The sequence below is a fragment of the Alligator mississippiensis genome, chromosome 2, assembly GCF_030867095.1.
Source record: "Alligator mississippiensis isolate rAllMis1 chromosome 2, rAllMis1, whole genome shotgun sequence".
Classification (NCBI taxonomy): domain Eukaryota; kingdom Metazoa; phylum Chordata; order Crocodylia; family Alligatoridae; genus Alligator; species Alligator mississippiensis.
In genome coordinates, this window is record NC_081825.1 from 156,750,169 (window position 1) to 156,764,854 (window position 14,686).

Sequence of the window (14,686 nt, forward strand, 5' to 3'; positions counted from 1 at the left end):
AGCTTTTGTTTAGACCAGCTAGATTTTTGCAACCAGAAAAAAAAACATCTTTCTTTGCAGTGTACTTGTTTTCAAGGCTGCGGAGTGTGGCGGTGAAAGCCCCGAGGGGGGTGACGCTGAAGTTGGTTCCTTATTCCCGGCAGCTGGTTCACAGCCAGCCTTTGCCCAGCGAGCCGCACCAGGCAGAGGCGCATCCGGGGCCCCACTCCAGCCGCCTCCGAGGGCGGCACCCCGCCTCCGCCCGCCCCGCCGCGGCCCGCCCGGCGGGGGAGGAGCGCGAGGAGCGGGGAGGAAGTGCGCGCGGGAGCCGGCACACACCCGCCGCCGCCTCGCACCCGGCTCCGCGCCTCCCCGGTGAGTCCCGCGGGGCGGAGGGCGAGGGGGGCCGGCCGGCGGCTGCCCTGTGCAGCGCCCCGAGCCTGCACTTGGGGGGGGGTTGGAAGAGAAATCACCCGCTCGCTTCATCTTCGCAGGGTTGCACCCCTCTCAGGGAATCGCTGCATGCAGGGCTCGGGTTACACTTGGACTCTTGGGGGTCTGCAAAAAAAAGACTGAGCTGCCCATCGCGATGGCCTAATAAAATCGAAGACCCCCCCTCAGTTTATGACTTTAAAATCTTACAGGGGGGCTCTTATGGCAGGGCTCCCCTGTAATTCAAACCCCGGCGTTCGCCACAGGGCAGGTATGACAGGCCTGGGAGGCTGCCGGCTGTTTGCCTCCCTCCTTGTCAGGCTTAGAGGTGAGCAGGTGGCTGCAGGAGCAGGGAAGCTTCAACTCGCTCCCGCTGCAGGATGGGGTTGATGCCATATGGCTTTGTGTTCCCACAGCTTTGGCGCCTGCCGGGCTGGGGTGTGGAAGCCAAACCCGCTGACTCCTCGTGCGCTTGCGGAGGTGTCGCATCTCGAGTAAATACCCCGTAGGGCCCACAGATCCTGAAAGCGGATGCTACACATCTCTGATTTAGTGGGTCTGTAAAGGGGAAGTCTCCCCTGCATAGCTCCGGTTGGCTATTAGGAAGAACTTTTTTGCTAGGGGGGTGGTGAAGCTCTGGAACAAGTCACCTGGAGAGGTGGTGGCATCTCCATCCTTGGAGGTTTCGAAGACCCAGCAAGGCAAAGCTTTGGCTGGGGTGATATACTTGGGGACGGTCCTGCTTTGAGCAGGGAGTTGGAAGGGACATCAGGAGGTCATCTCATCCAACTGTAACTTTCTGGTTCTGTGATTCTTTCTAGTTACAACCAAGTACAGCCACTGCAAAGGGGGGAACCAGCTATTTAGCACATGAGCATTGGCATGTTTGTAGTGGCAGGAAGGAGCCTGTTCCCCTGGAGCACAGGCACCAGTTCCTTGAGCTGGAATAAACCTTTGGTTGTCTTATTAGCACGGCAGGCCTATAACATGCACTTGAGCTGTGCTGGTTCCATCCAACTGGAGGCTGACTTGCACAAATTGCGTTTAGGACTAGGTTGTGAAACCCTTGCTGAAGGTGGAGAGAGTTTCTGCAGTTAAGGCTACTGAGTACTTCCCAGCATGAATTAAGGTTTCATAATTAAGCCCTGAGCCATTTCATTGCACTGCACTCCTACTTGAGACAGTACTGGGGCACTGGGTTGTACCTCCTCTTCATTCATGAGAAATTCTTTAAGTATTCTAGATGGCCTAAGCAGCTCAGCAAATCTGTTTTTTATAGGGACTTTCTTTGGTCTCCTTCCATCTTAAAAAAAGGCTCTAGGTTATGAGATGCAGACGTTTTACTGCAGAATCGAAGCAGGGGGTGGGTAAGGAGCTGTGTGTGGTTCTCTGTATTTTAGCATACCAAATGACTTTCCCTTATTTGCAGTTACTGTACTTGTTTCGTAACTGTATCTTTTCATGGATTTTTTATTTATTTTAACTGCCTTTTTTTCCTCATGTGAGGGGGAAGGGGTAGAAGGAGGAACCAACACTCATTTAAATTTTGTTTTAGGAGGAGCAAAAGTTTCTCTTAAGCTTGCATGTTGGTGTTTAGCATGTGTCCTGAAGCATGAGATGAGGTTCACTTTTCCTACTGTCATTAAGTTTGTGATAGCCTATAATTTCAGCGAGCTTAATTTAGAGGGAACAGAAAGGCTTCTTCTCTTCCTTGTGGGGGTGAAATCCATGATAGGTTAAAATCTTGTATGTATATGGGACTTGTTGGTTACTGGAGAGGGCGATTCAGTTAGTTGCTGGTTCTCACTATTAGTAATAAGCAAGTCCCATAAGGATCATATCTCCACTTTTGTAGATGCTTTCCCTGCTGTATGTATGAGAGGGTGGAGAAAGAAACTTTAGAACTAGGCACATTTTGTACTTCTGGATTTATGCTTGATCAGACTTTGAAGAGGGAGGAGTAACTAAGCCAAGTTCTGTCTTCGTAGAGTTCAAGATTGGCCCTTTTTGTGGCATCTGGTGTATATGTGCCAGCAATTCAGGATGCCTTAGTACTGAAACAAGTATAAGTAATAATAAGTATCAGCTAAGTATTGTTAGCTTAAAATTCTAATTTAGGGCTATTGGCCTGTGGGATGCATGAGCCCTGAGAGAGTTAAACTGTGGCTCCCAGGCCCCTGCCTGGCATTCACTGCTCCTGTCACTGGTTATAAAGCAACCAGAGTATCCTGCTGCTATCTACCTCTGCCCTCTGGCTTGTGCGTTCTGTGTCTGCCCCAGGGAGCAGTGCAATGTGGCGGGGCTTATGTGGGATGCTCAGGGTGAGGGCATGGGTGTGCAGTGCACTGGTGGGGTGGGGGTCACCCACATAGGTACACACTGCAGTGGTGGGGGGGGGCACCCATGTGGGGTCATTGCAACAGGGGGGAGAGCAAGCATGTGGTGGTGTGAGCAGGTGGGGGTATGCAGCCCAGGCCTGTTGCCCCCGCTGGTGTGGTCCCTGACTGCTTAGGTGTTGAACAGCTGTGTCCTAATTTAAAAATATTATTTTACTAGTCTCATTTACTATGGTAGTCTCATTTTAAATGTACTACTGGTATGAAAAAAGTGGATGTTTTGACCCTTGTGCCTGGTTTGCTTTACAAAGTTTTACTAGTGTGGCTATGTTGGCTATGGAATATGTAAGATCACACCCTCTAGGTGACACAGCTATGCCAACAAAACACCTAACATGGGTGTAGCTGTCAGTAGTAAACAGCTTTTGTTGCCTTGGCTTATGTTGTTGCAGGAGGTGGTGTAACTGTGCCAACAGAGACTCTCCTTCTGCTGGCATAAGTGCCATCTTTGCTAGAGGGCTTTTCTGATAGCTATGCTAGTGCTGCTACAGTGTTACAGTGTCAGGCTATGTTGTGTAGACAAGCCCTTAATGAAGGAATAAGGCTGAACAACCATTCTTTCAGTGTGGTGTGTTGGGAAATTCATTTAATGAAGCCTAGGACTCTTAACAGGTGACTCTAATGCATTGCTAAGACTTCTGAGAGTTTTTATTACTTCCCAGATACTACCATGTTCTTTTCATAGGAATGCAATTGCTTGATAAGTAGAGAACCTATAAATCTATTGCTGCCAAAATAAAAACACCAGTGGTGGTGAAAGTGTGGTGAAAAACAACCCTTTCAAGGCTTGGTAATATTTGAAATGCACAGTCTTTTACTTGACTGAAGTTCCACCTTAAATCTGTTATATTAACTATGGAATCTTCCCATACTTTGGTGTAGTTTTACAGTAATCCACCCTCTAGTGTGCTCCATCTCTCTCCAATATATAAAAATAGAAGGCAGCTACTACCTAAGATGTCATTGTAATGTTTCGTATCTGAGATGAAATGTGAAGCTGTTACCTTTGATGCTGAATAAAAATTAAGTGCAGGATTTGCCTTTTAAAGGTAATCCACCACCTGGGTGTGGGGGGGGAGGTTAAAGGGAGTATTTTTCCTTAAACATTACCTTTGTGTTTGTACTTGATATAAAACTTTCTCTGCTAGCAGAATTTTTCTTCACCTTCTTCTAATACTTATAATTCTATAATATAAATATAATATATTTAATATATTAAATATAATATTGAAAGTAGGTGTGTGATGCACATTAAATTGTAGGTAAACACTACAAGGCGAATGGGAGTGAGAACTTGTTTTCCTCCAAATAACTTTACACTTAAACCTTGTTTTGGCATTGTTTCCAAAATATGCATACTTTTAGAACTGAGTTTTGAGGTAATGTTGATTCGTAGCTGAAACTAAATGTATAGGAGCATGTTGCATGCATTTAGTGAGAAAGGAATAAGCCGCTCTGTGATACCTTAGTCTTTTAAAACATTTTTTATAGAACATTGTCAATTTGAATTGGCTTCAACATTTAAATGTTATAAGAACCAATTTCAAAAACCTTAAAAAGTACGGAAATATTTCTTATTTAATTCCAAAGAAAATAACTGTTAATTGTCCCCATGCAGTGTTTGAAAACCAAGCATTGCAATACCAGGATTTGGAATGTAAATCTAATAGCAAAAAAAAAAAGCCTGTTTCCATTTTTTTCATGTTTTTTAAACTGATAGCCTCCAATCCCCAGCATACAAATAATGATGTTTGACTTTGAAAAATCTTGTGATTTCTCATTATGTAAAGTCTTGTAGCACAGATAAAGAAAACTGTATGTAGAATATAATTGACCATGCCTTTTTGATTTAAGATGTTTGTAATTTGTTTTACATGTTTTTAAGAAAATCAAATTATTTTCCAGAGACGTTGATCAAGGTCCAGTTCAAGATAATCATCAACCATCATGAGTAACTACACCGTGTCTTTGGTTGGCCCAGCTCCCTGGGGTTTCAGGCTTCAAGGTGGCAAAGACTTCAATATGCCTCTGACTATCTCTAGGGTGAGTAGGTTTGCTCTTAAAGCCTTTATACAGATGTCCACTACATCACATGGTACTTGCCAAGATGAGTATCACTGTAATGTGATTTACTGACTAAATGAAATGAGGTTCACTGACCGACAAGGTTCTTTGGGTTCTGGATTCCAAGGCTCACTGGTCACTTGTTCTATGAGTGTTCACTTATTTCTTGGGGGGGAAAAGAGGCAAAATGCTTTTAAAAAATAAGCCAAGTTAACTTTGTATAATAGTTGAATCCTTAAGTAGAGTTGCCGTGGAGACCATACATTTATTCTTTGAAGTTTTTCTTTCTTTTCTTGAGAAACATTTTCTTGCAATCTATGTTTCTGTAGATGTCAGAGAAACAGAAGGAAGGTTGTTAGTTTATAGGCAATATAATGCAATTTTCTGTTAAAGGTTGGGGACAGAGATGTAGCTGCATGCCATTGAAGCTGCAGATATCATGGATTTTTAAACAAAAAGCAGCCCATGCTGCTATGTGGGCAGATCTTAAGCCTTTCAAGTATCTGTTCTTTTTCACAATAAAAAAGGGCAGTTTAATTACAGTAGCCATAAACAGTGTGCCATTAGCATGCTTGAATGAACTTGCCAGTTTCTCACGGGTATTGTACAGTATAGGTGCTCTTAACTGCTGTTCAAATGATTTGAGGAGCTAGTTGCAACAAATGCAATCTTTGTCTGTCAAAACTTGTCAATAGCAATGAAGTTGCTATGGCTAGAGTTAACTGCCCTCAAATAGCATTCTCAGTGAATATTTTTCTTTCAACCTGGGCTGAGTTTCAAACTTTACTAGAATGTCTGAAGACTTTGTATTTGGCATGAATTACATTTGTACAGACTTTGCAGCATTAGAAGTCTTCTAGCTAATGGGTGAAGTCATCTTAGTCCTCTGAGCTATTTGCTCCTTCTACATAAAGCAGTTTTTAAATTGCAGTTCTGCAATAAAAGATTACCAGCCCCCAACATGTTCTTATAGGTTAGTGACAAGAATAATTTATTCTTACACCTGTTAGGGAAGTATCAGTTCTGGGAGAGGGTATTGAATTCTATTTGTATTTATACATCATTTAAAATATTCTTAGCTAATTTGAATTGCAGTTCAAATTTTGATAGTTCATTTAGATGTGGCTCATGTTACTCACCTCACTGTTATACTGGTGAGATCAGGATAGAATTTTGGCCTTGCAGAGATTTATTGTACATGTGCGTTGGTGGGCGGCGCGGGGGGGAGGGCAGGATCTGTAATCCAAAATGGAGTGTTGTGGGAATGCTTGTATACAAATTAACTTTATTGTAATATATATCTGAATCAGAAAGTGAAAAAGTTTGTTTTTTATTTTTTCAACTCAACTCTGCTTGCTAAGGGTTAGAATAGTGATTCGCAACTAGAGTAACCCTTGCCACATCCTTTGAAGGGTGTTGGGAGGTATGAGGATATAAATTAAGGTTCAGGCTTGTCATATTAGAACATTTTCTTTGGAGCTACTCTTCAAAAAAGAATTGTATTTCTTAGATTTAAGATTTGTATTCAAATGTTTCCTAAATTCTTCAGGAATTGTCAGCTTGATCTTTAATATATCCTCCTGTGTGTTCAGACTCTTAAAGGGTTGAAATTTTTTAAAATCAGCCCTTAATCCAGGTTATAATTTAATGGTTGTACTTTTACATCTGCAAGAAATTGTCTATAGTAAAATATGGCTGGCTGTTCTCATGACAAACAGGGTGCAAAATTAGAGGTTGTCAAGACATGTGGCATAGACATTCTTGTTTGGGACCTCTTACTTGCTATGCATCACTATGTACTTAACCACATATACTTTAAATGCTGGAAAACAGACATACTGTTTGTAATGGTTTCTAGCATATGCAAGAGCTAGAGTGCAGCCACGGTATGTATGTGGGTAGCTATGTGCCGAGAGTATTGTAGGGAAAGAGAGAACATGAAGACTCTGTATTATAATATTAAGGCTGTATAATAGACTTATCCTTGATTAATGTACCACATAGATTAGGCATGGTAAATGTGTTTTTTGTATTGGTTCAAGGGAAAAGAATTGGCTTAAGCTAGGGCTGTTCATGTGCAGAAGGAGTTAATATGCACCCTGCCAATTTCTGCCTGGCTGCCACTCGCTGCACTGCTCCTGCAGTTGCTGTGGCTAGGAGTTTCTGGGACAGGGGCACATCTGGAGGCAGCCTGCTGCTCACCCAGGGGTAATGGGCAGAGGGATTTCATACTGCTGGTACAGTGTATCTGGGGTTAATGGCAGGGATCCTAGGGAGCTCAAGCAATGTGTGGCCAGGTGGTGGCCAGGGGCTTGTGATCCACGTAGGATGTGGTTCCTGGCTTTTCAGAAGGTGGATAGCCCCAGTTTAGACAATCATGTCTCCAGGTCTCAGTTCTGTGATCCTTAACCACCAAGAAAATGCATTTTACTCTTCCTAGGTTTTTTTTTTCTTTTGGTCTGGAGATGAAATATACTTAGCTCTGATATGCTGATTTCCCCCCCCCTTTTTTTTTTTTTCTTCTTCTGGTAACTTGAACAGTTTGGTGTGTTGTTCCTGATACACTAGAACAGTGTGTACTGTGCACTTTCCTTTTCTTCCTGATGAAATCTGAATGCTTTTCATGTATAGGTAGACTGCTGATTTGAAGGGATTTGGACAGGCTGTTTTAAAATAATACGGTAACAAAACAGCAAAGTAGTTTTTGATGTCTTGCTGATGCTTAAGACCTCTTTGGCTTTTGTACATTCATGCATACAATGCTTTCTGGGTGGCGAGAGTAAATCTTGGTCATCGTGTCCAAAGTTAATATCCATCTGGTATTTAGTTCTGACACCTTGCAGTTAAGTTTAAACAATACTTAGTACAATAACGCTATTCATAAAAGTTTAAATAACCTGTAAAGTTGCATTGTAAAAAGTGTTTATTTGTACATATTAACTCTGAAGCAATCCCAGATGCTTTCCTTGAAAGTTAATTTGGTTTCAGTGAAATTATTCATTGATGCTGTCACAAGATGGACCATTGTGAGTTCTTCCGTGGGGATCTTTGCAAAGTTTCATGAATTAAGATACTGCAGGTTAAAAGACGTGCAAAAGTATGTGTAAAATATTTGACACTACTTATATGTTTGTACATCTAATCCTGTAAACCAGGAGCAGTGGTTGAAATAAATGACATCTTATCAGATAATGCAGAAATTTTACTACTTAGAAATGTGTTAATTTTTATAACATGTAGCTCCCTGATTGCATACTGAATTTTGTAATATATAGAATATAAACATTATTATACATGTTTATGTCTTTAGGACCATAGGGTTTTTTTCTCTAAGCAGTTTTATAGTGCTTCTAGTGATATATCTGGGCTTTAGTGGGCCAATAGACTTTTTTTTTCCCCCCTTGAGAGGGAGAAATTTGACTAGCATGCATTAAACAGTCTGCTCTGAACCTACAGAGTACTACAAAACAAGAATAAATCTAGGCATGAAAGGATGCAAAGGGAGTAGTCAGGGAGATGGTTGGGAGGAGTGTAGGAAGTGGGAGTAGTTTGTGGGAAAAGATGGCAGAGATATTGGCTGGGCCTCAGAGATATTTTGCAAGTGAGAAGTCTGAATTATGGGCCATAGGCTGCAAGGTGTTTATTGTTTTGGCTCTCATCCAGGAAGGTGTTTAAGTACATATGCAACTATATGTATGTGACTAACCACATGGGAGTGTTTGTACGATTAGGGTGCAGGAACCAACAATGGGGTTGAAAAATCAGATAAAGACTGTCTGATCTCGTGTCCATATTTTTCGTTGTGGCCGTCTTCCTTAATTAAGACTGATATAGGGGCCTGATCCCACTTGTGGTCACCTCCAATAGTAGCAGCACTGAGTCAATAGCTAGGAACATAAATCCAATAAATTATCATAACTAGATAATGCTGTAGTAGTACTTCCAATCAGAGGCAAAAGTTAGTCTGCAGTCAAGGAAAGTAGAGATTATTTATTGTATTTACTTGAATCCAAGATGAGTTTTGTGTTTTGTTTTGTTTTTCTTTCTCCCCAAACAACGTAGGGGAAGGGGGAAGTTTCGTCTTAAGTTTGAGTACCAGCTCAGGGCAGGCAGTGGCTCAGCTTCAGCTTCTGCCCCAGGCTTTAAGTTCAGAAATGTATTGCTAAGTGCTAATCCTTTCATACTAGGTCTGCACTGTGGTACTCAAATCAAGTTCTTTTTAATTAAAAACAAAACCCATCCCTATTTGTAAAGGATCTACTGTACATGAGCAATTGTGCAATTATTGATGTCTCTGCAATCCCATTGGCCTTGCGTAATCTGACTGATGCTGTTGTGCACTATTTGGTACTGGCATTGATCACCATAGTTTGGCTTTTTTCTGCTGAATCCTTTTTTATTGTGGACTCTTGGGAAAGCTCCCCCATACTGTCCCCTACGCACATTTCTCTAAGTGGGAAAGAAACTTCTGTATGGTCCCACTTCTTGAGATATAGTATTCAATTCTGGCAGTTGGTTTATCTTCTACACTTGTCTAAAGTAACTAGGATAAACTCAATAAGTACAAGTGTAACATTAGAGTTGTCAAAACTGCTGTCCTCTGCATGATGAAATGATGACTACTTGGTGTCAGTGATGTATTCGTTATGTTATGATGACCTGAAAGCTGTAACTGTTTGGATCTTATCCTAAATGTAAGTTTGTAATGTTTGTAGCATGCCAGAATAGGGATTGTAAGTGTTTGAAGGTGACAGGGGGTTTTTTGGGTATTGCTTAATGGTATTTTTGCTTTTTGGGTATTGCTTATTCCATTAGCTACACTTAATATGAGAAATTGAGGAAACCATTTTTTCTGATTTTAAATTGAATCATAAGTTACATGACACAGAAGTCTCTTTATGGGTAAAATATTTAAAGTTCAACGTTTTGGTTTTTACAAATATTGTTCAATGGAGTTCCTGCAAAAGACACTTTTTTGTGTGGTTTTACTATTCTCTGCTGTAATATTTTGTGAAGAGCACTCTATACCTGTTATATACAGGATCTGTCAGTCTTAAGTAAGGTTTTCCACCTGCAGCACTGCAGCTTCTTGTACTGCTTGCTTGACCTGAGTCTGGAAATAACCATTTAATAAATAGTCTCCTCACTACTTAAAGTTTCTTCCTGCCCTCTCTTCTCCTTTGCACGCCATTATCTCCCTGCCCCAAGAAAAAGCTGCCAGGAGGTGCAAATGAATCTGAGGAATTCGGAACATTTTCATTGTAGTCTTTCCTGGGTGTGGCAAGCTCACTGTGCATGTGTCTGTTGGCCAAGACTAGAGCGCCTGGTGGTGAAGCAGGGTGCAACTGCATGATCACACCCTGGTCCCTACTCATGACAAAATGTAACAAACATGGCTAAATCAGACTAAGGATACCATTGAAGTAATTGGGTAGCATGGTATAAACCCAGATGATGATTATTACTACAGACTACAAAAGACAGAACTTTTATGTGATCTGTGGTTTAGACTGGGAACTTGGAAGATATGGGTTCAGTTCCCTTGCATTGTTTAAAGCTTACTATTCCCATCATAATAAAATGGTTTTATTAATAACACTCATAGATATGCATCAGAAGTAGAACATTTATTTCCTTGAGCTCTTAAAGTTGATTCACAGATTCCCAGAAGTTTAGGACTGGAAGGGACCTCATGTGATCATCGGGTCCAGCCCCCCTGTGCTGGGCAGGAAAGACTGCCGGGGTCAATAAAATAATTTTTGTTTGTTTGTTTTGCACCAAATCATTTGCACCATTTCATTGGAAATATGATTATGACCAGAGATCTGCTGATATTGTCCCATTTGTATTTAAGGTTTTGGCATTGGCATTTTTCTTTTTTAATATTTGAAATAAGCCATGTTTGAAATCATACAACATCTGTGAAAATAATGCTGAAGCATTATGAAGAAAGCAATATGATGCTTAAATGGATCTGGAGAATGTCAGTTTCCACTTGCCTGAGCCTCATTCTGCTGGTTTTTCTTTTTGTCTGGATTATTTATTTTTGTCAAGCTGCAAGGTCTTCCCATTAAAATAATACCAGGCTTGGCTGGTGTTGGGCATGGGCAAATCAAAGGAAATTTTAAATAGGCTTTCTTACACGCATGTGAAACGAGAGAAAACAACTGGTGGTGTGGCCTTGCAAATCCATTGATAATAGTGCAGCAAACTATATGCTTCCTGCAAGATACTGAGAGTAATTGATAAAGTCCCAAGTGGCAGCTCCTGGCATTGCTTTACTGCCTCAATTTTGGCCCGTGAATTGACTGATGCCTACAAAATGCTACTCTTAAAATATATTTTGACTATACAGTAGCTTGCTTTTGAGTGTTTTTTTACACCTGTATAAAACTTACATGGGGAACTATCTTGGAAGCTCTCTACATTTTTGCTTTTGTAGAGCTATTGTGAAGTTACTAAAGACAAAGAATTGGACAAGTTGTCCTCCCTTGAAAGCTTGCCAAGACAAGGGAGTAGCAGACCACTTGACTTCTCTTTGAATCTGTAAGATATCTGAAACTAGGGATAGGAGATACAGGGAGCATTGTTTCAAGTTGGGAGGTTGGGGAAGTCTTAGCAGTTTTGGAAGATAAACATCTGAGCTAAAAAAGCTCATTTGAATCTCAGACCTTTTGAGCCTTGATAAGATATACTTTCATGTTCCCTAACAATAAGAATATGTTCAGACTAATAGAAAAGTTGTTAAAGTTGAAAAAATTACAAAACTAAATGACCTATTACCTGCTTGAAAAGTTAAAAAAACAAGAAGTTTGTTTTTGTTCTTAATAGTAGTAACAATAATAACAAAAACCTAAACATTTGGGGGGTTTGCTTCTCTTCCCCCATCTTTATTTCCCCCTTCTGGGGTTTGGGTTTTTTAGCCTTTGGGGTTCATGCTTTCAAACTTTTTACTAGGGGCACACTGATAGAGAATTTTTGAGCCAATACTGATGGCTGATTTTTAACGAGCCATGTCAGTCAATACTGATCCAATTGCTGATATGCAGCCGGGCAGCTTGGAGAGCAGCATCCGGCTCGTAAGTCTGTTGTGGGTGGAAGGGGCAAGGGGGGGTGCAGATCGAGGCCCCGTGGTGAAGGAGGGACTGGGGCAGGTGCTGCACTGCTGGGGCAGAGTGTGGGACAGAGCTACGAGCAGCTTGTCTAGGGGACGGGCAGTTCCCACTGCTACGCACACTCTGGGAGGGCATGGGAGGCATGTGCCCCCAGATCTGCGTGCGAGGTGAGGGTGGGCTGCCACTGCAGGCTGATACTGGGGTGGCACTGAGTTCTTTCCATCAGGGGCTTGGCCAGGCTGTGCTCAGGATGGGAGATGGCAATGCTGGGAGGGGAACTATGGGGGGGGGGGGGCTGCAGCCACCCCAAAGTTTGCCATAGCCCCCCTCCCAGCACCGCCACTGCCCACCTCAAGTACATCCCCAGCCCAGCTCCCCTCTGAGAAGAGCCCAGCGGTGCTCCGAGCAGCATCCTACCCTTGCCCTGTGCGCAGATCCAGGGTCACATGCCCTCCCAGAGTGTGTGCAATGGCAGAGCCACCCCCCCCCCCCCCCCGGATCCCTCAGATGAGCTTCTCGTGGCTCCATTGCACACCTTGCCCCAGCTATGTAGCCCCGACCCCAGCCCCACTCCTTCCCTCGCTGCTGAGGCCTCAATGTGCCCCCCCCCCCACACTTCTTAAATTCTGTGAAGACTAGAAATATTGTTGTATTGTGTCTTTTCATTGTTTATTTTCCAGGTCACCTTTACACAGACAAAAAAGGGGTTATCAGAGCAGGGAATGACTTTCAATTCAGTTTATAACACTTTTTTTGTTTTAACATGCAAAAATAACATGAGCAATATCGCAGGAAATGGCCTGTCTAAAATCTCATTCTCCCTGACTCATGGGTCACTAGTATGGGAGCACTTCGCAAAGGAATAACATACATCTTTGTTCAACATGTGTCCCTTATCACTGATCCATCCAGACATAATATGAGACCCTTGCACTGGCTGCTGCTTTTGCTCTATCTGGTCTGTGCCTAAAAAGAAGATGCACGTTTATAGAGCTGTCACTCCAGCACCTATTATAAGTACAGTGTTTTCTCTCATTAGGTTTAATTCTGTTTACAAGACATAGTTTATTTACACTAGAAAAATTTCAGTGGGAAGTGAACTGGCTGTGGCCAGATTCTTCTGTTGTTTATACTACAAGCCCATATATCCTCTCTGAAGAAAGTACTAAAGGAATATATTTTTCATTGGGTTCTGCCTGAAATATGGGTAGTAATAAAGCTTCTAGCTAGACAGCCAGTTTAATGTGAGTGAGTGATCGTAAAGCTGAATGGCTTAAACTTTCGTTTCTGTTGGAGTAATATAAATGGAGTTGAGTGCGTTGCTTTCCAAAGTCCTAAGAGCATTGGGCAGCACTTCAAAGTTTACATAGTTGGATGGAAGCAATTAATATTCTGTCTTACAGAGCTGTTTAGTTTAACTTGAAGATTAAGGGGAAGGGTACAGAAGGAGAGAGAGAGAGAGAGGGCAGTTCTCTTGTACTGCCACAGTTGACTGGCTGACTACTTATATTTCAGAGCTTTCTTCTTTTTAACCATTTTGTGAGGGGGATGCATTTCCCAGACAATTTGCTTTTACTATTAAGGGGCCTACTTATTCAACAACTCTCTCAGATTTGATAATAGTGTCTGCACTGATAATAGTGTCTGATTGCTCATTCCAGGTAAGAATGCTGCTGATTAGAGCAGAGCAAACAAAAATAAAGTGACAATAAATCTTTCATCTAAAATACACACAAATTTATGGGATATGAATATGTTCTTTCTAGTCAGGAAAGAGAGTGATAATGCTAACTTTCTTTTGCTCAGAGTGACAGCCCACTTGTAGTGGGCTACAGTGATTACAAACTAAGTATTCATGTGATTTTCTTGGTGACTATACATTTAAAACAGTGCAACTAATATTCAGAACCAGTAACAGCTGGTCTTGTTGATTCAGCACTTAGGCTAGGGACAGAAGTTGCACATAAACTGGTTTAAGTAATAAGAAATTGGTTTAAACCAGTAACAGAACTGAAGTTCAGTGCACCAGGTTCAAAATGGCTGAAACAGATTTAAGATAAACCTGGTTGAATGTAGTATCAGACTAAACTGATTTAGGTCATACTGGCTTATGAAACTTCTGTCCCAGACCCCTTCCTGGTTCAAGTTAAATCACAGACCCCCAGGATCCTAGCATTTTGCAGCCCCGGGCTGTGCTGTGCTATCTGCTCCAGAGAGCAGGGCTGGCTCTGCCCCTCTGTTCCCTAGCTGGAGTGGTGAGGGCTGGCTCACTGGCTCCCCTAGGCAAACCCCTTCTGGGGGCTGGGGCTGGGGAGGGGAGATTAAACTTCCCTTCCCCCGAGTATGAAGTTGCCCTGCCCTGCTTACTTAAGTGCTGGCTGTGACTGCAGACTACAAATCCGAGAGGCACCTGGAAGCAGAAAGAGGAAGTGATGAGCAGTCCTGCAGAGTGCTGTTGCTCTGAGTCTGGACTGTAAATTCCAGAGACCTTGGCAGCAGCTGGAAGAGGAAATGAACCCACATCCCACGCTGGCTATATGCCAGAGAGCCATGCTCTAGCGCCCGGTGGCCTCCAGCTTGAGCCACTGCAGGCATGTTGCTGTATTTCCTGAATCCAAAGTTAATGTCTGTTTATTTGCTTATTGACTCAATCTTTGCATCTTAGATTAACCTGCAAAGACTGAATCAATTCAACCTCAA

General features: G+C 42.3%; 1 protein-coding gene across 11 annotated transcripts in view; it reads left to right on the top strand.

The window, feature by feature from the left end:
- The first annotated feature begins 246 nt into the window (after positions 1-246).
- The window catches only part of PDLIM5 (PDZ and LIM domain 5), a 191,346-nt gene continuing 176,906 nt past the window's right edge, over positions 247-14,686 (top strand). For 6 of the 11 annotated variants that reach the window (XM_019488079.2, XM_019488082.2, XM_006272865.4 and 3 more), the window contains exons 1-2: positions 247-354; positions 4,713-4,850. In XM_019488079.2, coding sequence (XP_019343624.1) covers positions 4,755-4,850 — 96 coding nt within the window. In that variant the 5' untranslated portion in view covers positions 247-354; positions 4,713-4,754. Of the gene's footprint in view, positions 355-3,834; positions 3,857-4,712; positions 4,851-14,686 lie in introns of those variants that run through there. The other 5 variants (XM_014600312.3, XM_019488081.2, XM_059722331.1 and 2 more) reach the window with 2 other exon arrangements.